This window comes from Drosophila biarmipes, chromosome 2L, assembly GCF_025231255.1.
Source record: "Drosophila biarmipes strain raj3 chromosome 2L, RU_DBia_V1.1, whole genome shotgun sequence".
Lineage (NCBI taxonomy): Eukaryota > Metazoa > Arthropoda > Insecta > Diptera > Drosophilidae > Drosophila > Drosophila biarmipes.
In genome coordinates this window covers 4,827,220-4,848,334 of record NC_066612.1, presented here as the reverse complement: position 1 = coordinate 4,848,334, position 21,115 = coordinate 4,827,220, and the positions used below count along the sequence as shown (strand labels likewise).

General features: G+C 39.2%; 6 protein-coding genes across 8 annotated transcripts; 4 read left to right on the top strand and 2 right to left on the bottom strand.

Moving 5' to 3' along the window:
* The first annotated feature begins 1,473 nt into the window (after window positions 1–1,473).
* Window positions 1,474–6,217, top strand: LOC108034881 (phosphatidylinositol 3,4,5-trisphosphate 3-phosphatase and dual-specificity protein phosphatase PTEN). Of its 3 annotated transcripts, XR_001768747.3 has the most exons (12): window positions 1,475–2,265; window positions 2,967–3,179; window positions 3,246–3,418; window positions 3,488–3,632; window positions 3,709–3,896; window positions 3,968–4,075; window positions 4,135–4,297; window positions 4,358–4,467; window positions 4,532–4,747; window positions 4,808–5,129; window positions 5,375–5,586; window positions 6,029–6,217. XR_001768747.3 is itself a non-coding variant. In XM_017110089.3 (11 exons), exons 2-11 carry the CDS (start codon window positions 3,080–3,082, stop codon window positions 6,046–6,048), a joined length of 1,545 nt encoding a protein of 514 aa, XP_016965578.1. In that variant the 5' UTR covers window positions 1,475–2,265; window positions 2,967–3,079; the 3' UTR covers window positions 6,049–6,217. The 3 variants fall into 3 exon arrangements, 2 of the variants coding, with proteins under 2 accessions (XP_016965590.1, XP_016965578.1); XM_017110089.3 differs by lacking the exon at window positions 5,375–5,586; XM_017110101.3 differs by lacking the exons at window positions 4,808–5,129; window positions 5,375–5,586 and having other exon boundaries at window positions 1,474–2,265.
* Window positions 6,218–6,829: 612 nt separating this feature from the next.
* On the top strand, window positions 6,830–7,935 carry LOC108035125 (FUN14 domain-containing protein 2). The gene is made up of 3 exons (XM_017110560.3): window positions 6,830–6,997; window positions 7,381–7,573; window positions 7,643–7,935. The coding sequence occupies exons 1-3, from the start codon at window positions 6,903–6,905 to the stop codon at window positions 7,823–7,825; spliced, it is 471 nt and encodes a 156-aa protein (XP_016966049.1). The 5' UTR covers window positions 6,830–6,902; the 3' UTR covers window positions 7,826–7,935.
* A 44-nt stretch (window positions 7,936–7,979) lies between these two features.
* On the bottom strand, window positions 7,980–10,874 carry LOC108035115 (tyrosine-protein kinase transmembrane receptor Ror). Its single transcript, XM_017110549.3, has 8 exons — window positions 10,634–10,874; window positions 10,254–10,406; window positions 9,602–10,198; window positions 9,321–9,537; window positions 9,057–9,261; window positions 8,546–8,993; window positions 8,350–8,482; window positions 7,980–8,292 (listed from the first exon to the last, which is right to left on the bottom strand). The coding sequence occupies exons 1-8, from the start codon at window positions 10,729–10,731 to the stop codon at window positions 8,074–8,076; spliced, it is 2,070 nt and encodes a 689-aa protein (XP_016966038.1). The 5' UTR covers window positions 10,732–10,874; the 3' UTR covers window positions 7,980–8,073.
* A 199-nt stretch (window positions 10,875–11,073) lies between these two features.
* On the bottom strand, window positions 11,074–12,146 carry LOC108034874 (polyisoprenoid diphosphate/phosphate phosphohydrolase PLPP6). The gene is made up of 2 exons (XM_017110077.3): window positions 12,007–12,146; window positions 11,074–11,944 (listed from the first exon to the last, which is right to left on the bottom strand). The coding sequence occupies exons 1-2, from the start codon at window positions 12,013–12,015 to the stop codon at window positions 11,339–11,341; spliced, it is 615 nt and encodes a 204-aa protein (XP_016965566.1). The 5' UTR covers window positions 12,016–12,146; the 3' UTR covers window positions 11,074–11,338.
* A 178-nt stretch (window positions 12,147–12,324) lies between these two features.
* On the top strand, window positions 12,325–15,882 carry LOC108034870 (stress-activated protein kinase JNK). Its single transcript, XM_017110063.3, has 7 exons — window positions 12,325–12,543; window positions 13,587–13,752; window positions 14,154–14,283; window positions 14,341–14,538; window positions 14,597–14,861; window positions 14,922–15,205; window positions 15,272–15,882. Exons 2-7 carry the CDS (start codon window positions 13,625–13,627, stop codon window positions 15,395–15,397), a joined length of 1,131 nt encoding a protein of 376 aa, XP_016965552.1. The 5' UTR covers window positions 12,325–12,543; window positions 13,587–13,624; the 3' UTR covers window positions 15,398–15,882.
* Window positions 15,883–16,073: 191 nt separating this feature from the next.
* On the top strand, window positions 16,074–20,944 carry LOC108034489 (insulin receptor substrate 1). The gene is made up of 9 exons (XM_017109397.3): window positions 16,074–16,230; window positions 17,522–17,907; window positions 17,965–18,145; window positions 18,207–18,338; window positions 18,445–18,632; window positions 18,693–18,945; window positions 19,005–19,090; window positions 19,156–19,333; window positions 19,389–20,944. Exons 2-9 carry the CDS (start codon window positions 17,541–17,543, stop codon window positions 20,818–20,820), a joined length of 2,817 nt encoding a protein of 938 aa, XP_016964886.1. The 5' UTR covers window positions 16,074–16,230; window positions 17,522–17,540; the 3' UTR covers window positions 20,821–20,944.
* The last annotated feature ends 171 nt before the right edge of the window (window positions 20,945–21,115 follow it).

Sequence of the window (21,115 nt, the reverse complement as noted above, 5' to 3'; positions counted from 1 at the left end):
ATCTGGAAGACTTAGGAGCAATAACCGCCAGGTGCTCGCAGGCAGACCACCAACAATAACAAAGACATTGACTTTACATTTGGTAAGAAGTGCTGCATGATATACCTACATTTTAAACTCAATCAAACAAGAACTATTGCTGCTCTAGCCAATGCTTCAAGCGACTATCTTAAGTTAAGAGTATCGGGTTTAACATAGAACGGTTTTTCGGTTTAAACGTTTTTGATATTTTAACAAATTGACCCGTCACTAGTCGGTGAATCTCTTGAAAACACTTGGAGATTCATTAGAATGCTTTATGTTAGAAAAGCAGAGCAATATTCTTTTTATGAAAGTGTCGAGTAGTTAGTTAGCCTAAGGGGTTAGAGTACGTTTGGAGCCAATGACTGCAGATACTTTTTTAATGAAATGATGATATGAGATGAAAATAAAATTGGTTAATACGGCAAACAAATCGTTTTTTATTTCTGCGACTTTTAGTCGGAATATTCACAATAGTTCAGTTGGACCAAGCTATGTTATAGCTTACTTATTTAGCTTTTCTTTCACATTTGTATCAAAAACTAATTAAAATAGAGAATTTAATTAGAGCACATTTTGTAAATACTCACTGGGATAAACAAATACATTTACATTTTACAAATCATTAACATTTCAAAGATTAAACATCTTCACGCAAAAAATTGGTATGAGTTTTTCATTGGTCTTTAAGGCATTCAAAACTAGCAGGTCCTATTAATTTTTTTAACAAATTAAAAATACGTATTTTTAAATTCGGGCATTAGTATGTAGTATACATAAGTAAACTTATAAATGGAAGGTATCACAAATAGAGTTTGGATTTCCCAGATTATGTATTATTTTTAATAATTTAAGTGAGATTTTATTAATATTGAAATTTTCACTACCTCACACTGCGGTATTGCCATAGGTCAGTTGTAGAAGCTCCTAGGTTGTCCCCGGAGTGCTCGCTTGGAGATCTTGAACCCTGACCCAACCAGTCTCAAACGCTTGGGTTTGTTATCGCCACTTTCTCCGCCGGAATTGGTGTATTTTTAAAAAAAAAAAGACTTTGCTCGAGAGATAAAAAACATCAAGTATGAGTTTTTTATTATAGCTTAAAATGAAATTAAAAAACAGTGCGATAGCTTACAAGCCAGAAATGGAGCCCATAGAATATTTCCGAGAACTCTCTTTGAGCAAGTTTCTAAGTTTTTGGAAAAAGGACTTCGAGGGGCAATTCAAATCCCTAGTCTGAAGAATGTTCTTAATTGGGTATATACATCGATTATATGAATCCACCTTTCGGAAAATATTTTAGCCTTAGGTATTTTACAAACTAAAATTTATTAATAAAAATAGAAACTATCGATTGGCGGGCGATAGTTTTTGCATACACAATTTAATCGAAAGGGCACCGCGCACGTCGATAGCGCAGCACGTACTTTTTCTCAATTGTAGTGGTATCGCCGACCGTAATCACCCTGTGGATCTCACGCTTGATAAATTAATAATACATTTAATAGAGCATGAGCGCTATTGTTTAAGTTTTACACATAATTTAAAAGTTTTATTTGGAATTTCGTGGCTTAATGTATAACATGTGATAGCTTTTGGCGATGCAGTAGCGAGAACCTGCTCGGTTGGAGCCCAAATACACTTAGCTTATTGACTTAAACATACCCATATGCACATACATATGTATTAAACAGTAGGCGCACATACATATGTACATTCGTGTGGTGCTGATAGTGTAAAAGTGTGTAAAATGTCTGTGGAACTGTAAATATGTTTTTGTTTAAAAAAATATGTACATAAATGCACAAAAATCGCTGCATCCGCATCTGCATATTTCCGTGCATGCATATGTGCATATGCCCCTCTAACTGCAATACATACCACCATTCGCACTCGCATTCGCACTCGCAAACAGTTTGTGGAGGAAAAGTGTCTCTACTCGGCGAGATAAACTGAGGCAGGAGCCCGAAACCGAACAGAAAACAGAAAACAATTGCCAAATCAGTCGCTATGTTAAGTAATTCGAAATTACTGCTCGGTGTTTCAAATACGGATTTCGATTGTCCACAAATCGCCCGTTCGGCCAGTGCACAAACACCGATTTAGTTGCCTCGCATCCCATGCGCTGCTGACTGCAGTAGGAAAACTCTGTCGGCAGGCCGAGATACTCGTCGACGGGCCAACTGAATGTATTATGCCAAGCGGAAAATTGTTATATTGTTTATCTTTGATAATATGCCGATACATGTAAGTATGTCTCACGTGTGCATGTGCCGTCGCCGTGTGTGTGCGCCTGTGTGTGTGTGCGCCTGATGTACGCGCTGTGTGCGAGTGTGTGCGTGCGATTGGCAATTTTAAGGACCTAGGTATACCGAACTTGGCGAAATACTAAGTGAAAAGGGTTTTAGGCAGCTCTACCTGTTCCCGAAAGAAGTCAAGGAAAGCTGTTCCTCTGCGGGAAGTGCAGTTCGTGTGTGTATGTGCTGGCCCAAGTCTGTATCCCCAAGTCAGGATTGCGTTTTGCGAGCTACACACAGGAGCATCTCCCCTTAATGTTGCAAAAAAACCCACAAACTGTCCCTTATAATTCCAACAATTGAATAACAAAGCCCTCATATCATGGTATTTTGTTGCTTCAAATCGTGAAATACCTCTGCGGATTTCCCCCTCTACATATTACCATTCATACCTCAATGTATTACCTGTTTTTACCACCTCAAAGGGCATAAAACAATACCTAGCATATGGTTTCCCAGCTTCTATTAATAATAATAAGATAAAAAAGACAATGTCAACTCTTTGGCCCCTATTAAAAATCCTCAACATGACTCTGGGCCTACTTTTCATCCCAAATAATTAGATTAATAAGCCTTATACCCTTCCCATTAGATTAGAAACCATTTACTTGATAAAACCTATTAACTCCCCCTCTTCTCGTCTCCTTTCAGAACAAAAACACTGAAATGGATTAAAATATAAGTCAACAACTGGTTTCCAATTAGATTTGAATGGATGCAGCTAACCTAGTTTAACAAAAGACAAGTCTTTTAACTTTAAAAATATGGCCAACACCATTTCGTTAATGTCTAACGTGATACGCAATGTAGTGAGCAAAAAACGTATACGATACAAAGAAAAAGGATACAATTTGGATTTAACCTGTAAGTCGCCACATCGAGTGCCTTCTTTGAGGAGCAATTGTTCTAATACCACCTTGCCCTTTGCAGATATTAATGATAACATAATTGCCATGGGGTATCCGGCACCGGATAAGTTAGAGGGCCTCTACAGAAACCGTCTAGAAGATGTCTACAAGTTTTTGGAGGAAAATCATGGCCAACACTACAAAATATATAACCTATGCTCAGAGCGTAGTTACGACGTGGGAAAGTTTCACGGGGTAGGCTATACCAACATATCCTCTGTTGGCATTGCAGTGGCAGTCTAAAAATCCCTTTGTTTCTCACAGAGAGTAGCAGTTTTTCCGTTCGAAGACCATAACCCTCCAACGATTGAGTTAATACAACGATTTTGCAAGGATGTTGATCTGTGGCTCAAGGAAGATTCGTCCAATGTCGTAGCCGTGCACTGTAAAGCTGGAAAAGGCAGAACCGGTAAGAGAAGTGTAGCCCTCGGCCGAGGGTTCCCAAATAGTCTAATAGTCTAATCTGATCCAACAAACTCTTGTAGGTACCATGATCTGTGCGTATTTACTGTTCAGTGGGCTGCAAAAGTCCGCTGATGAGGCATTAGCGTGGTATGATGAGAAGCGTACAAAGGATTGTAAGGGTGTGACAATCCCATCTCAGCGTCGATATGTTCAGTATTTTTCCAAACTAGTTTGTTCAAGTGTTCCATATTCGAAAATAAGCCTTAACGTGAGTATATCAAGACAAACATGCGAATTAAGCTGCAACAAAATTATTCGTTCCCCTCTATACGTCCTTAGGTATGTGAAATACGGTTCTCGGAGTCCGGTTTTCTGCAAAACTACGGCACGGTACAATGTTCAGTATCTGTATTACACGACTCAGCCACAGAAAATGCAAAGCCAGATGTAAGACAAACAATCAGCAACGTGAAATATTGTTTTAAACTGGTTTATGCACTTTTCAGAGACTGAAAACCTGGACGATTGATTTTCAAAAATCATCTGTATTGACCAGTAAACCATCTTTACCAGTTTCCGGTGATATAAAGTTCGAACTTACACAAAAATCCAAAAAGAAAGTGGTGTGTCACTTTTGGCTAAATACATTTTTTGTTCGAAACTATTCAAGTGAGTACAAGAAGGCGACCTGTAACTGAATAAATAATTTAATTATTTTTTTCTGCTTAGCCTGTGAGTCCGATGGAGCAGTTAACAAATATATACACACCTTAAGCAAATCGGAAATCGATGATGTACATAAAGACAGAGAACACAAAACGTTTTCAGAGGATTTCAAGGTATGTTTCATAGGATTATTTAAGATACTGGATCTATCGTAACGAAACTTTATTTACTTTTCAGATTTCGATCGTGTTTGAGGCGGAAAATTGTAGCAGCGCTGTTAAAGCTGAACCTTCTGATAAAGAGAAAAATGACAACGTTTTAAATTTTGAAAGATCAGATTATGACAGTCTGCCCGCAAACGGCTTTTTTGAAAAGAAAGTCTTAACTGCGATCGTCAATGAAAACACAGCGAAAAGTCAAACAATAGAACCGTTGGATCATAAGGATATAGTTGTAAGTGAACACACGTTTTGCGCAGAAAATATGCTTAATCTATAAATCTAATATTCGTAGACTAAAATTCAATACGACACATCAACCAATTCAAAAAATACTTCGACCACGTCTAAACGCAAACAGCCTAATAGCAAACCTCTTTTATCAGGCTTGAACGATTCCACAAAAGAGGAAATAAAAAAAAATCATATATTTAATCAACCGTCCATTAAGAAAACTGATTTAATCAAATGGCAGAATAGTGAAGTTCATATCACCTCTGACACTCAAAGTATAAATGAAAATAAGAACATCAATTACAATTCATACATCACATGTAAACAATCCTCTCCAAAATTCAACTGTGGTACCGAAGAAGGCGAGGGAGATTGGGAATCCGGTGAGTTTTCTGAACACTATACATCTCAATGACCAGATCTCACTAAAATCTATCTGTTTAAATTGAGTATTAATAAAAAAACCAACGTTCTTATTTCACCTTTGTATTAAAGTGAGTTTATTTCAATTAGACTTCGTGCCCGTTACCGGTTTTTTTTAATTAATAGTATTCGAACTACCATTTCTCAGATAGCCTTTTACTGCCATATGTCGTCCAAACATTTATATTCCTTTTGACTTCGCCAGAATAAACACCCGAGACGATTTAAAAGACTTCTGGCTGAACGATCTCTTATTTTTGATGTATAAAACGAAGCCACCAGAACTGGATTTATATGTCCCCAAGACTTTTACGAGTATACTAGCAGACAGGCTTGCAAAGATCCACTTCCTTTCACAGGGGAACCGATCGATGACGGCCGGGCTCTGCACATCTGTTTAGAATTTAATGTACATAGGTGAGTGGGAGCCTAAGAAGGGTCAACTAACCGGGCAAGCCCTTTATCAGTATCCGCATCGATTCTCATCATCATACCTCACCTCTTCATAATACATGTCCACGACTCTGGACATTTCTGTCGGTCCTTCATTCCATTTAATATTGCTGGTATCAAAATATCGAACTTCTACTTGGTTTTCACTGTTAATCCGAAGTTTTTGATTACATTAAGCTTAAAAAACGCACCTTAATCAGTAAAATCGATGAGACTCTTTAAATATTTTGTGTATTCCATTATCACTAACAGTCTTCGGCTTACGAAGATATCTTCGAATCCTTGCACTTCTCAACCATTCACGCTAATTCGTTTTTTTTCATTGTTGAGTTTTACTGATTAAAATAATTTAATAATACAGATTGATATCATGACTAAATACATAAACTTTTCTATATAATTTCAGGTGAATCAACATACCTGTAATCAATGCTTATTACGGACTTATAATTCTTGGTGATTTAGCAAAGTAATTAAAATTGCTAAGTAATTGGCTAATCTATTCGAATTTGTAAATATACTGTATGATATTTATTTAAGTAGTTTTAACAATTATTTTAAATAAACTCATGTACATTTTGTATTGTAGATTTCATTCGAACTTTGGGTTTTTGTCTAAAGTGTTGGTAAAATTAAGAAAAGGTAAGGAAAAATCTAAAAAGTTCAAAAATGCTTAACACGTTAAGAACCCTAGTTTTGGAAAACAGCTATTTGATAATTCAAAAAGCAACAATTTGTACCTCATATCAGTATTTTTTTTGGGTTCCATCACACTGAAATTTTACTATAAGGGGGTAATTTAGTTACAAGAGATTTCTTTGGCGCCCTGTATTTTATATTTTTAATATATGAGAATTTTTATTTGAAAAATTTTAATTATTTATTATTTTTCCTTTCAAAAATAGGTCTGATAAATTACGATTTTGAATAGGTACGCAAAAAGTCAAAATAGGGCTGTTAAAAGTTATCGATAAAATACTAAAAAAATACCACAAAATGTTTGGGGTATATCGAATAATTTAACATATTAATTTTATTTAACAATTCTTTGTTTACGTCGCTTTTTCTTACTTATTAATAAAACTTGTTTTTAAATTAAATAGATTAATTTTAAGTTTCCAAAAACAATGTCTAGAAATGATGTTCCGGTTCCGTGTTCCAAAATACAAAACCCAGAATGGATGATGCTTTGAAGCTATCTTGACGCCCTTATATTATTGTGTAAAATTGACGTAAACTCGGGAACTTCTCCGCTCAAACGTCAATATCTAATTTTAAAAATGACTAATTACTCGGAATTTTTAAAGAAAGTCTTCAGCGACATTGGCCAGCGTTCGGCATATTCGCAAATGCTAATTGGTGTCACTTCAGGATGGTATGTGTTATATCATTGCAGCTCGGCTAAGTAGAACTTAATCAATGCGAAATCTTCGATGTTTTTTTGCATTTATTGTTGCCGCACCGTGGTTATTAACTAAAAGATTATCTAGTTGATGTTTATATTGTTCCAAAGAAACCAAGAATAAAGGAGTTCTTGCAGTTCCTTGGTGTATACATATGTATATTTGTAAGGTTGCTTGTGCTACAAGGACCTTCAGCAAAAGCGAACTTTTCGCGGTTCCCATATAATAGGGCGGTTTTTGGAACCATAGACTGTATTTATTCATCGAACTAGGATTATGCTCCCAAAACTAACATAAACCAATTTAGTATAAAGATATTTGCTGAAAATGAAGTAAACATTAAACTACTTTTCAGGGCCACTGGATTTACCACAATGAAGATAGGCAAATTTGCTGCCTTCGCCGTTGGCGGCAGCATTATCTTGCTGGAAATTGCACACCAAGAAGGGCTCATAAAAATAAACTGGACTAAATTGGATAAGAGCGTTGACAAGCTGGCCGACAAAGTGGAGGCTTCGCTAGGTCGTGAGAAGAATTGGAAAGATAAGGTATGACCTTAAGATCTCTGTTTTGTATCTCCAAAAACTCAAATTGCATCTTTTCCCCTGCACTCGCAGACCGAAAGATACGTCGACAACCAGCTAGATAGGGCTGAAAGCCTCCTGACCAGAAACGGCAAGAAAGTGGCCAAGTGGTACACCAAACTGATTGGCGATGAGGAGGGCCCGAAGGTAAACGATCTGCACATATTCCTGGCCTCTTTCTTCGGAGGAGTTGCCCTAGGAATTGCAACTGGTTAATTTATATAGTAATCGGCACAATAAACATTAAAATACCATATGGCTATTATGAACAAAACTCAAATCTCACAATAAAGTTACACGAAAAAATAATATATACCGAAAGCGAACTGAATGACTGTGTCTTAAGTGTAAAAACGAAATACCATTTTGTGGGTATTAAAATGTTTATAGATCTTTTATTTTATTCAATTCTTAATTCTACTTATGTTACAGTCCATTCGTTGAAAATATGTATGTGTAAATGCCTACGCTTGCATTTCTGGATTGCTGGCTTTAAAATGGCCCTCGTGCCAGGTTTTAAGACGGTTTGAGATATCTGTGAACGTTGGACGTTTAACTGACTGCTCGTGCCAGCACTCGATCATCAGCGAATAGACAGCAGTGGGACAGTTTTCCGGAGCGGAGAGCAGTTGCCTTGAACGGATGAGATTGATGACCTCCTGATTGCTGTAGCCGTAGTATGGCTGGAAGATGAAAGCGGTTAGTTTTTGTGAATTTATAGAGGAACCGATGGATTCTACCTGCATTCCATAGCTGTATATTTCCCAAAGAACCACTCCAAAAGACCAGACATCGCTCTCCGTGGTAAACTTGCCATACAATATCGACTCCGAGGGCATCCACCTGACAGGCAAAAGCGACTTTGACTGGACCCTTTGGTAAAAACCATTTTAAAACCCTTATTTCTGCAAGATCTGAGGAAAAGTTAAGACTTACCGATAATAATCTGAGCTGTAGATGTCCCTGGATAGTCCAAAGTCGGATATTTTCACAACCAAGCCCTCGTTTACCAGACAGTTCCGGGCTGCCAGGTCGCGATGCACGTAATGATGGGCCGACAGATACTGCATTCCCTCGCTGATTTGCAGGGCAATCTGCAGAAACTCCAGTTGCGATAGGGACTTGCCCTCGGTGGGTGAGTTGGAGATCAGAAACTCGTGCAGATCGCCGTTGGCCATGTACTCAAAGAGCATGCAGTAGGGCTCCTTGTTCAGTACCACGCCTAGTATGCACACAATATTCTGATGCTTTAGGTCCGAAATAAGTTCGATTTCGCGTTTAAAATCCTGTTGAGTTTTCACTGAGGCGTTTTCCTTTAAGGCCTTAATGGCCACTGTTATGGTGGTTTTGTTCGGCTGCAAAAGCTGGCCCTTGTAAACTTTTCCTAAAATTATATTATGGTTTAAAATTGAGAATTATAATCCCATTTTGTAATAACTCTACTTACCAAAAGCTCCTTCGCCCAGCTCCTCCAAGAACTCCACATCCTGGAGGGTAAAGTGGTTTATTCTCAGCAGGGTGTTTCTTTCAATAAGCTTGGAGTTCAGAGCAACGTGGTCGGACAAGTTCCCCAAGTTGCCTCTGCCCCCATCTTGGGCGTTGTTTAGTTGTGAGTTTCCGTAAATATTCTTGTCGGCGCTGGGTGTGTTGATCTAAAACAAATATTCCTCATTATATTCTCAACTATTTTGTGGTTGTCCTGGCTACTTACATTATGAATATTCCTCATCCCGTAGTGCATGATGGTGCGCCTCTTGAAAAGTATGATTCCGAATATTATTATGAAAACTAAGATGATGGCTGCCGTAGTTCCCACAATGGCTATCCAAATTTTATCTGCACACTTGGGAATGTCGCAAGGTTCAATAATGCGCTCTCTCGAAGAATCCACAAAACACCAGGGGCTGTTCTCCACGCTTCCTGGGTTCCTAAAAATTAAGTTATATATTATTTCAGGGGCATAAAAATGTAGCTTATAAGATCCTTAATTACCTGCAGAAATTCTGACCAATGAGCTCGGGAAAATCGGATATTTCTTTCATCAACCAGGACCATCTGAGACAGGGCTTTCCGGAGGCGGAGACGTTGGCAACGCCCCTGTAGGTCGACCCATCCTCCCAGTAGCAGTTCTCCGTCTTATCCACCTCAATGGTTATGCCCAGGGACAGGCAATCCTTGTGCTGGGGCAACTGCTGGCAATCCTCAACGCCAACCATGCCGATGACTGGGTGTCGCTTGGCGATGGCGTACTCCTTCTGGCACAGCTCGTTCTCCAGCAGCTCGCACTCCTCGCGGCAAATGCGCTTCAGGTTCTCAGACTCTCTGGTCGGTGGGTATTTACTCGAAATATCCATGCTGAACACATCCTCGTAGATGGTGGATTTCTTCTTAAATATATTTATGCTCTTGATGTCCTTGCTTTTGGTTCTCTTGCGGCGTATGGTGACGTTTGAGCTCTTGTACTGCTTCGCATTGGTAGCCACGTTGGCGAAGTACAATAGATTCGTGCGCTCAGGAGTTCGGCAAATCGGCATCGAGGAGAAACACAAACTGGGCAAGGCGTACATGCGGCAGTTCGCATTCATATCCCTGAAAATAAGCCATTAGAGTATGATATTATAGCGATAAGTTATAGTATACCCACTTGGATTCCCTTATAACTCCGTAGGCCGCCTTCAGACGCTCCTCCAGGTCGTTCATGGTGAGATTGGGGGACACAAAAACATGGGCATTGCTCAAGACATCCTTACAAATGGTGCCATTGTAGATATGGCAGATCCCGGAAGATTGCTGAAACCTGAGAATCAAATTTAAAATGATTAAACATTAATTATTTAATTTTATCTGAATAAGATACACTCTTATATTCGAACTACCAGAACCTTTTCAAAAATATTTACATCAACTTAAATAAGACCTAAAATTATTACTATTTTAAGAAAGGTATAATTCTGAGCACCTGATCTAAATAAAATAAATTCGCACGAATAAAAGAAGCTGTTTCCATGCCCACCAAATACCTACCCGTATACTCCAGAGTCCCCATTGTAGCCCTCCACATCCTTTCCTTTCGAGACAAGTAGGATCGAAATGCACGCGATAAATGCAGAATATTTGTTCATATTGCCTAACCTCTGACCAACAATATGAAACCTTGCGTTATTTTAATAGTCCAATTGACATGTCAAGGATTCGGAAAATATTTTTGTATTTACTCCTTCGCGAAAACTTTGTATGACATACAACATTTCATCCCTTCGCAAGGCAATTGGGGTTGTTGACTCCTTATCGATGAATCGATATACCTTGGAGTACAAAGGTTCCTAACAAAAAAGTTAATGAAATATACAACATTTACATTTATTATTTAAATTTATTACCCAACAATATTACTATTTTCTATTTACTGCCAAAGAACCCCTTACATTTATTAATATATTAAGGTGGTTTCATTTAAAGTGCAATACGTTAGATCATTCGATTTTTTATTATGCTGTTTCTTTAAAGACTTTTTAAGGGACAATTTAGGGGTCGCTTATAAGTCCTCAAAAACACTCTGTATTTGCTTAGAGCAATTTTTATACAATTTTACAAGAGGTCCTTAAGACATTGTCCTTTAAAATCAAATTAACAAACCATCCTATGCATTTAACATAAACAATGTATTTGGCAGAAGCACAAGTAATGATTAAGAGATAATCTATGGCTATCGGGATTACGAGGCCCTGGTTACTCCGTGACGTCCACAGTTTCCTCCGAAACAAAGCCGATTATGCTAAATGCCGTTTCCTCGCTGACCCACAGGAAACCAATGATCAGTGCCTCAAGAACCCCAATGACGGCTCCAGCGCAAATATCCAAGATATAATGACGTTGCAGAATGAGTCGCGAGATGGCGACGCTGACGGCCCAGGCGGTGACCGGGAGCAGGAATACGATGTGCAGGGGATACAGCTTGGCGAAGAACAGGAGCACGAAGAACGCCCTGGAGGCGTGGCCGGAGGGAAAGCTGAACTTATCCGGTCCGATGGCCATCATATCCTTGTTGGCAGCCGGTCTCCTGCGCCGCACGATGGCCTTCAGCACAGCCACGACCACAACATCGAGTACCAGACCCAGGAGCATGTTCACTTGCATCTGATACAGGCTCTTCGAGCTGACCAGCCATATGAAGGCGATCCACGAGGCGAACCAGGCGACTCCATGGCAGGATATCTCCAGGATTTGGCTGTGTATCCGCAGGGACTTAAAAACAGACAGGTTGGAGACGGCTATCACGAAGTGCTTGGACGCCTGCACATCCTTCTCCAGCAGGTACTTAAGAGCGGGTGAGTTCTGCAAACAATGGGTAACTAGAGTTAGTGCTTATCACTATATGAATCATCACAAAGACCAACCGTCTTCATATCGTAAGATGTTTCTATTTTTGTGTTTTTATTTAGCGTTAGTGATGGCACTGCTAAGCTGCCATTCGATTTGTATTCGATAAATCGAGAGAGGTAACTTCAACGATTGGAACGGTGGAGTGGAACACTGAACAGGCAGCTAAAATTGTTTTAAATTACCATTTTATTCATTTAAACAATCATTAAGCAGTTAAATATTACACTTTTAAAATATTTATTCCTTTTATTAATATTTTATCGGTTTTAGCTGGCACTAGTCGTTTGTGTTTTGGTCCCACTCCAATCTGGTCACACCGATTTAAATAACTTTGTTGTGATCGAATATTCCAATAGATTTTCGTATATTGTATTGTATCCATGTACAATTGTTCTCATGCGAAAGTGCCGAAGATAGTGGCTGCCGTACTTTCCGTGACATCTAAATAATTAAAAATGTTTGCAAGTCTCGTGCCCAGTGTATAGAATAAAATAAGTAAAAATCGATTTTAGTTTTCCACAAGAAAATCGTTTCAATCTCTGCGTTAAATGGTAAATAAATATTCCTTTACGTTCACCACACACAAAACACTGCAATCCAGAAGCTATCCAGCAGAACGTGACAGAATCGATTAAATCGCATGCCAGTGTGCCGGTAACGAAAAAATTATTGATATTTAACATAAAATGTCAACTCGCCCGACTGTGTGTACCTATGTATGCGCAAATGTCTAACGTTTACATATCGACACGGCCCGAAGACCGCTTCATTTATCTTCAACGCAAGCGAACGCGTATTTTCCCATGTACGAACGCAAGAAACCGAAACAAGTTCTATCTGAAAGATAGTTTGGAAATTTACAAAATTATCGACCCATTGTAGCTGTGTATGTATGTATATAGTTTACATCTTACATATGTATACCACTGGAACTGGAGGTTTACAGTTTTCACCAGTCCGGTATGTACGTACATCTGTACGTATTTACACAGGCGTGCATACATATGAACTTATGTACATCGCAGTGGTCCAACATTCCGTACTTCTATGTTTAAGCCGACATATCGATTTAAAATCGGTTTTTTCGGTGCGTGCCGCTAGACACTTTAAGAACCCAAAGGATGTAGCGTATCCGTAGGGTTTTTTCTAGCCTTTTCCAAAAAGGTCAGAAAAAAGTGTTATTTCTTATCTTTAAGGTTTGTCGTTCGGAGTGGTTTCGAGGAGATATTGCGTTATGCAATTGTATCTTTTACAAGGAGTTACCAGTTGTATCTTGTTTATCATGAGTCCCCCGTAAGTTTGGCAATAAAATCGTACCATACTTGTCTGCCTACTGTGCCTCCCCTATTCACCCTGCGCGACAACAGACCCATTTAATGTCCATAACACTCTGCCCAAATAAGGCCAGCGAAGTTTAATGTTTTCTACCCCCTAATCCCTGTCGAAATTTTCTGAAAACTGCCTCCATCCATTGGGAAAGTAACCATTCGTATGGATTGCTCCACTTCTTTTATAAAAATATCAATATCTCGTTGATGTTATATCTTTATTGATTTATCTTATTTACTCTATTTTTATTATCTATCCTCTTCAGGCCGATATGCTCGTTGCTCTGAACTAAAAAATATATAAATGCAGCAGAATAAAATGACAGCTCAGCACCAACACTACACCGTTGAGGTGGGAGATACCAACTTTACCATTCACAGTCGGTACATAAATCTAAGGCCCATAGGCTCAGGTGCCCAGGGAATAGTATGGTAAGTTTGTTTACATTCTACAAATAAACCCATATAAATACCAGATTCTGAAGTAAAATGTTTAATGAGTCTCAGACAGATTACTTTGTTCTATTTTTGAAGGATAACTAGCGACAGAATTGAAAAAAGAACCATGTCTTAAAAAAAGTTTCTCTTTTTGTAAAAAAAATCATACAAAAATCATTTATAAGAAATCCGTTCATAAAGTATACAATTCTTGAAGATTTTTTATCAGTGAAGAGAAAGTAAAGTTCAATTAATATTTATAATTAAATATTAATATATTTGCTTACGTTTTTTAATATGATTGTAGTATTTAGCTAATTAACCTTTTTAATTTCACCTATTTTTTTATAATATTTATTTTATAATATTTAACAACATTTTTTAATATTTTACAGCGCTGCTTACGATACTATCACCGAGCAAAATGTGGCGATTAAAAAACTATCTCGACCATTCCAAAATGTAACCCATGCCAAGAGAGCATATAGGGAGTTCAAGCTCATGAAGCTGGTCAACCATAAAAACGTAATTAAAATCTAATGTATAATTACAAATTCGACTTAGAAACTTTGTCTCCCTTAGATAATTGGCTTACTCAATGCTTTCACTCCGCAAAGGAACTTGGAGGAGTTCCAGGATGTTTATCTTGTCATGGAGCTGATGGACGCCAATCTCTGCCAGGTTATCCAGATGGACTTGGATCACGACAGGATGTCTTATTTGCTTTACCAAATGTTATGTGGCATAAAACATTTACACTCAGCTGGAATTATTCACAGAGTACAGTACCAACAGCTTACCGAAGAGGCACCCAAAATAAGTAATATTTCATTTGCAGGACTTAAAACCATCCAACATAGTTGTAAAGGCAGATTGCACTCTGAAAATCTTGGACTTCGGTCTGGCACGCACTGCGGGAACTACCTTCATGATGACCCCCTATGTGGTGACCCGATATTACAGGGCTCCAGAGGTCATTTTGGGCATGGGCTACACAGAGAACGTGGACATATGGTCCGTGGGGTGCATCATGGGGGAAATGATAAGGGGAGGCGTACTGTTTCCTGGGACAGATCATATAGATCAGTGGAATAAAATTATTGGTAAGCTATCGGAAAATTCTGGCTTGAATCTTGTTAATAACCTATTGATCCTCGTTGCAGAGCAATTGGGGACTCCATCGCCCTCGTTTATGCAGCGGTTACAGCCAACCGTCCGAAACTACGTGGAAAATCGTCCTAGATACACTGGATACTCATTCGATAGACTTTTCCCCGATGGCTTGTTTCCAAATGATAATAATCAGAATAGCCGCAGGAAGGCTTCTGACGCTAGAAATCTTCTTAGTAAAATGCTAGTCATTGATCCAGAGCAGCGGATATCCGTGGACGAGGCTCTGAAGCATGAGTATATCAATGTTTGGTACGACGCCGAGGAGGTCGATGCTGTAAGTGCTGATAAGCCACTAGCTTATTTTACTTTTGATCTAATATACTCCATTCTTTTGGACTAGCCTGCTCCGGAGCCATATGATCATAGTGTAGACGAGAGGGAGCACACTGTGGAGCAGTGGAAGGAGCTAATTTATGAGGAAGTCATGGACTACGAAGCACACAACACAAATAATAGAACGCGGTAGAGAACGACTTTTTCCTCCTTAGTCAGTCACAAACAACTAAAGCTTACCAACAATACGGCATGTATTGTTAAATTATTACAACAAATAAAATATTCAAATTGTATTTAAAAATATAGTAACCATTAAAAAATAAAATCAATATACAAAACTTTGTAATTTCTTACTTATTCTTTTTTAATTTTAACTTCCGAAAATTAAGACTTGCTTGCTTTTACGGTTTATATATTTATTTGTAATTAAAAACATAAATCTGCTTTTAAAGTTCGACCACGCCCCTTTTAAGAGTCGTAAACTTTGTACCATCTACTATCTAGCCTATGTAATTTCATCATTAAAAATAATACACTATCTTAACCACAGCTTAAGCCAATAAGAACATTTTTTTTTTAACTACAGTTTATATTTAATTTTTAAGTCTTAGATTTAGTTTATGCTGACTTTCAAAAACGTTCTTGAGTTGTGTTAAATAAATTAAATAAAATATATTTTAAATGTAATATTTAGTGATTTGGACAGCCATGAATAGTTGTAACAATAACTTAGAACGTAGATAAACAGAATAAAAACTGGCTTAATAAAAATTCGTTTCTTTATTTTAACATATTGAAAGGAGTATTCGATAACCGCGCTGTCATCGATAGTTGCCGAACACCGCTTTCGTCCTATGCTGCCGATAACGATAACGGTCAAGTGTCATCGCGAATAAATGTGGGTTTGATAATAAAGAATTGCGTTGGTGAACAATAATAATACAAATCCTAAATGCACCAGGCGGACTGCCAGTGAATACAGATACTGCGACTATTGGCGAACGCGGCAGCAAGACGCTCTAGGTAACAATCGAGGCGGCCGAGCCGCCGTTCTGGTGTTATTTTCCATATCCATGTGCGTTTGTAAATGATACCACCAGAGCAGTGCCATATGTATCGTTGTGCGTACATACATGCCCACGGGGAAAAATAACTCGCAGATACATATACGTATGTAAGATGTATTAGAATTCCTGAGATATACGTACATATGCATATATGTTTATGATGCTCGTCTATAAAACAAAATATGCACAAACATACGCGCCCGCACGTATGTACGGGCGTGTGTATAATAAAACGAGCATCTAGCTGCGGTTATCTTAATGCATTGCGCAGAAACTGAAGGAATCGCAGCCGAGGGCGAAACACACAAAGTGTGCCCTGTACGGTGGGCCCCTGTGAGCTCCGAATTCCGTCGCTCACATCCGACTCCCTGCCGATCCTAATCTGCGCCCGGAATTGGAATCGGAATCGGAATTATTGACATAAACGGCGCGACGTAATTGCGTATTTTGATGTCCCATGTTCGATGCTGACGGACGGCGAGGGATTTTCGCGAGTGCTTTCGCGTGCCTTGGTGTGCTGCTGTGGGAAACCGATTTGTTTTTCCGGGCGATGAGGCATAATGTTTGTTGTTTACGTTTTGGGAACGTACTGTGTCGCACCTGAGGTGAAATTGCAAATCCCTTGTAAGGTGTTTGTATGTGCATTATATCAGCCAGGGTCCCAGAAAGTGAAAGCCAAAATATGATGAAAATATATCTTGCAGAGCAACAAAAATATAATGTATGGAAAATACCTTATAAATATTATGCACTATAGAAGGTGATCTGAAGAAAGCATATCTTGACTATTTTTTAAAAAGCAATACAAAAAAAATATATATTATAAGATAAAAGAATAATAATATGTATGTTTTAAAGAAAGTGAGACCAAATAAGATAAAAATATGTATATTTTAAATATTTTTTAAAAAGTAATGCATAAAAATAAATATATTATAGAGCAAAACCCTTATAAATATGTATGCAAATGACAAATCGCAAAATATCTTACACATAATATAAAAAAATTTATATTATTTAAAATATAATACAAAATAATAAATATAATAGTGTATGATTTATATCAAACACAGTCCCAGAAAGCTAAAGCTAGATAAAAAAAAAATTTGTCTGATATATTATTTAAAATATAATATAGAAAAAAACCTCTATAAATATGTACATATTAAAACCAATCACGGTTCCAAATATATGTTATACCTTATCAAGTGTAATTTACAATATTAATATAATCTTTTCCCTTCTAGGAAGAAGCATACTGAAGCCATGGCATCAATATCGGATGATGGCATGGTGCTGAGTGGCTACCACAAAAAGCTGAAGACCATGAAGAAGAAGTTCTTCGTGCTGTACGAGGAGACCAGCACTTCGCCGGCCCGTTTGGAGTACTACGACACCGAGAAGAAGTTCCTGCAGCGGGCGGAACCAAAGAGGGTTATCTATCTGAAGAACTGCTTCAACATCAACCGGCGTTTGGACACAAAGCACAAATGCGTCATCGTGCTGTCCTCGAGAGACGGTGGCTTTGGCATCGTGCTCGAGAGCGAGAACGATCTACGCAAGTGGCTGGACAAGCTGCTATTCCTACAAAGGAATATAGCCAACACGAATGGCACAACCCATTCAGCTTATGGTTCGTAAAAGTACAATTTATGTTTGATCACCTAATGAAACTCCTCTTCCCCCGTAGACCATGTCTGGCAGGTTGTCATTCAGAAGAAGGGAATTTCGGAGAAAGTGGGAATCACTGGAACGTATCACTGCTGCCTTACTGCAAAGTCCCTGACCTTCGTGTGTATAGGACCGGAGAAGACGCCCAATGGCGATGATCGAGTAGCCAGCATTGAGATTCTCTTGACAACCATCAGGCGGTTAGTAGTCACTTAAAAACTGATTACAGCTCGGCATACTAAATAATGTTTATTATTTTAGATGCGGTCATGCCTCCCCTCAATGTATTTTCTACATGGAGCTCGGCCGTCAAAGTGTCTTGGGCTCCGGAGAGCTGTGGATGGAAACGGATAATGCAGCTGTGGCTACAAACATGCACAATACGATATTAAGGTAATTTATTTACTTTCTAGGAAAGCTTATTTTATGACCTTAACCCCGTAACTTGCTGTTAATGTTATATTTTATTCATTTACCTGTTTTTGTTGTATACTTGCAGCGCTATGTCAGCTAAAACAGAGTCGAACACGAATTTAATAAATGTCTATCAAGCCAGGCCTGATATTAGCCACGAGCCCATGAGGAAGCGATCATCGTCTGCAAACGAAGCCTCAAAACCCATAAACGTCATAAACGTGCGCCAAAACTCCCTCGAATTGCGGAACTGCAGTTCACCCCAAACCTATAGTAAGTTTTTATTTCTCGCTCATTAAAACATCTGTTTAAAATTCCATTAACTCTATTTAGCCTTTGGAAGAGAGCGGTGCGACAGCTTACCAACCAGAAATGGAACCTTGAGCGAGTGCAGTAATCAAACATACTTTGGATCCAATCACGGGCTGAGATCCAACACTATATCTGGCATCCGTCCGCACCCATCCAACAAGCACAGTAATAGTCCAACATTCGCCATGCCATTGCGATGCTCAGGGTCCGAGGAGTCGTCAATTAGTATCGATGAGTCTGATGATAATGGCAGTTTTAGCCACTACCGGTTAAAGTAAGTCATCTAGGATAGTAAAGGGTTCAAATATTTATGCGAAATTTGGTATTTTACAGCACTCGGTCATCGAAAACAGCTATTCCCGAGGAAAACATTGATGACTTTGCAAGTGCGGAGTTCAGCAAAGTCACCGAGCAAAGTGGTAAGGCGAAAATCCCAACGCAATATGCCTGGCATCTGATCAATTTCTTATTTTTATGTCTACAGAAAGTGACGAAAACTACATACCGATGACCCCAATTAAGCCTACCTTATTTGGCGATGTCAGCCAGGAGAAGGAGAAGGTGGAGATGCAAAGTTCACAGGATGCTAACCTGCATTTCGACTTCCCAGAGCACACATCCGAGAAACTGGCCAAGGATTTCGATGTGGATTCGGACAACCAGTGAGTATACCCTTCCCAGCTTTGACCAGCAATATATTCATTGACTTTGTTTCAGATGTGGACGGCCTATTCGAGCTTATTCAATAGGCAATAAAGTCGAGCATTTAAAGATGAACAAGCGCCTGGGATATCTAAATGACACGGGTCAGAATCCGAATCGCGTGCGAGCTTACTCGGTGGGTTCCAAGTCCAAGATACCGCGGTGCGACTTGCAGCGGGTTGTGCTCGTGGAGGATAATAAACATGAGTTCGGAACGAATAGAAGTCATAGTAGCATTACGAAAGATGGTTCCATCAGCGGCACAAGTGGCAGCCGGGAAAAGAAGTCCACAAGTGCGCCGCTCCTGAGTCTGAAGAACCACATAAACCCCGACCGAATGAGTGACTTAATGGAAATTGATTTCTCGCAAGCAACCAATTTGGAGAAGCAGAAGTTCATCAAGAACAATGAAATTCCCAAGTACATTGAGAACGTGTTCCCCAAGAGCATCAGAAACGAAGGCTCCAACCTAGCCTTGCACGCTACAAGTCAGAAAGACATTTTCAACGGAAGCAAGATAAGCAACACCACGAGCAGCGCGACTGAGGATGGCTACCTGGAGATGAAGCCAGTTGGCAATGCATTCACTCCCAGCACGCCCAGTACGACTTGCCTTCCGAGCAGTGTAAACATGATCACTCTGTCAGATCTATTTGTGAAGCGGGCCATTCTCGATACTAACAAAATTAGTACGTACAATATTCCTAGAGAGCGGTTGGAGCCATCCATAAGCGAAGAAAAGAAGTGCAACTCCCCGGTAAATGAGCAACCTAAGAGTCCAGAGCCCTCGTCGACCGTGGAAAGTAATAGCAGCATTGGCATTGCACTCGAGACACCGACCGTGCCAAGCGATAAACCAATTAACGTGGACGAGAAGCTGATTGAGAATAACAACTTGGACACGGGCTGTCACGAGGAGAAGAAACTGGTGCACTCAATAAGTAGCGAAGACTACACACAAACCAAGGAGAAGTCGAATGATTTTACAAAGATTAACGAAGCGGGCTACAAGATACTTCAAATAAAAAGCGACAGTTCCCTTTTCTCATCGAAGGCCGGCCAGAAGGGCATTGCGAAGGATAATTCACTGACGGAAAGTGCTAATACGATAGCCGATCACGGTGGCATCTCGGTCACCAAGTTCAACATAACTGCAAAAGCAACCGACTCAAAAGTCGCCGATCCCAGCAAGCAACAGAACATTCTTCAGATTAAGGATTTGAATTTCCCCTCGAGGTCCTTTTCGCGCATATCCCAGCCGGAGCTGCACTACGCCACCCTAGATCTTCCCCACTGTAGCGGCCAAAACCCAGGACCACACCTGAAGAGAGGTTCTCGCGAGTCTCCGCCGGTGTCTGCGTGCCCCGAAGTGGGCAACTCCTATGCGAAGATTGACTTTGACCAATCGGACTCATCTTCCTCCTCATCGAACATATTTAATACGTAAAGTTTTAAAATTTAAAACCATATGTATATGATTTGTTTAATATTGTACATTTATTGTAAATATTCTCTGACAAGCAAAGCTTACAATTTTGGATGCTAATAAATAAATTTTATTTAAATTATAATACGATGTTTTTAAGAATTCGCTAAACACTTCTTGAAGTAAGTATCAAATGTCATGCCAATAAACATAATAATTTGTGTGAAAAATATAGTCTGAAAACCTGCGTGTCCACAATCATCATGTTTCTTGTCCTGGTGTATCCTGTCAAGGATCTTTGGGATCAAATTCACTA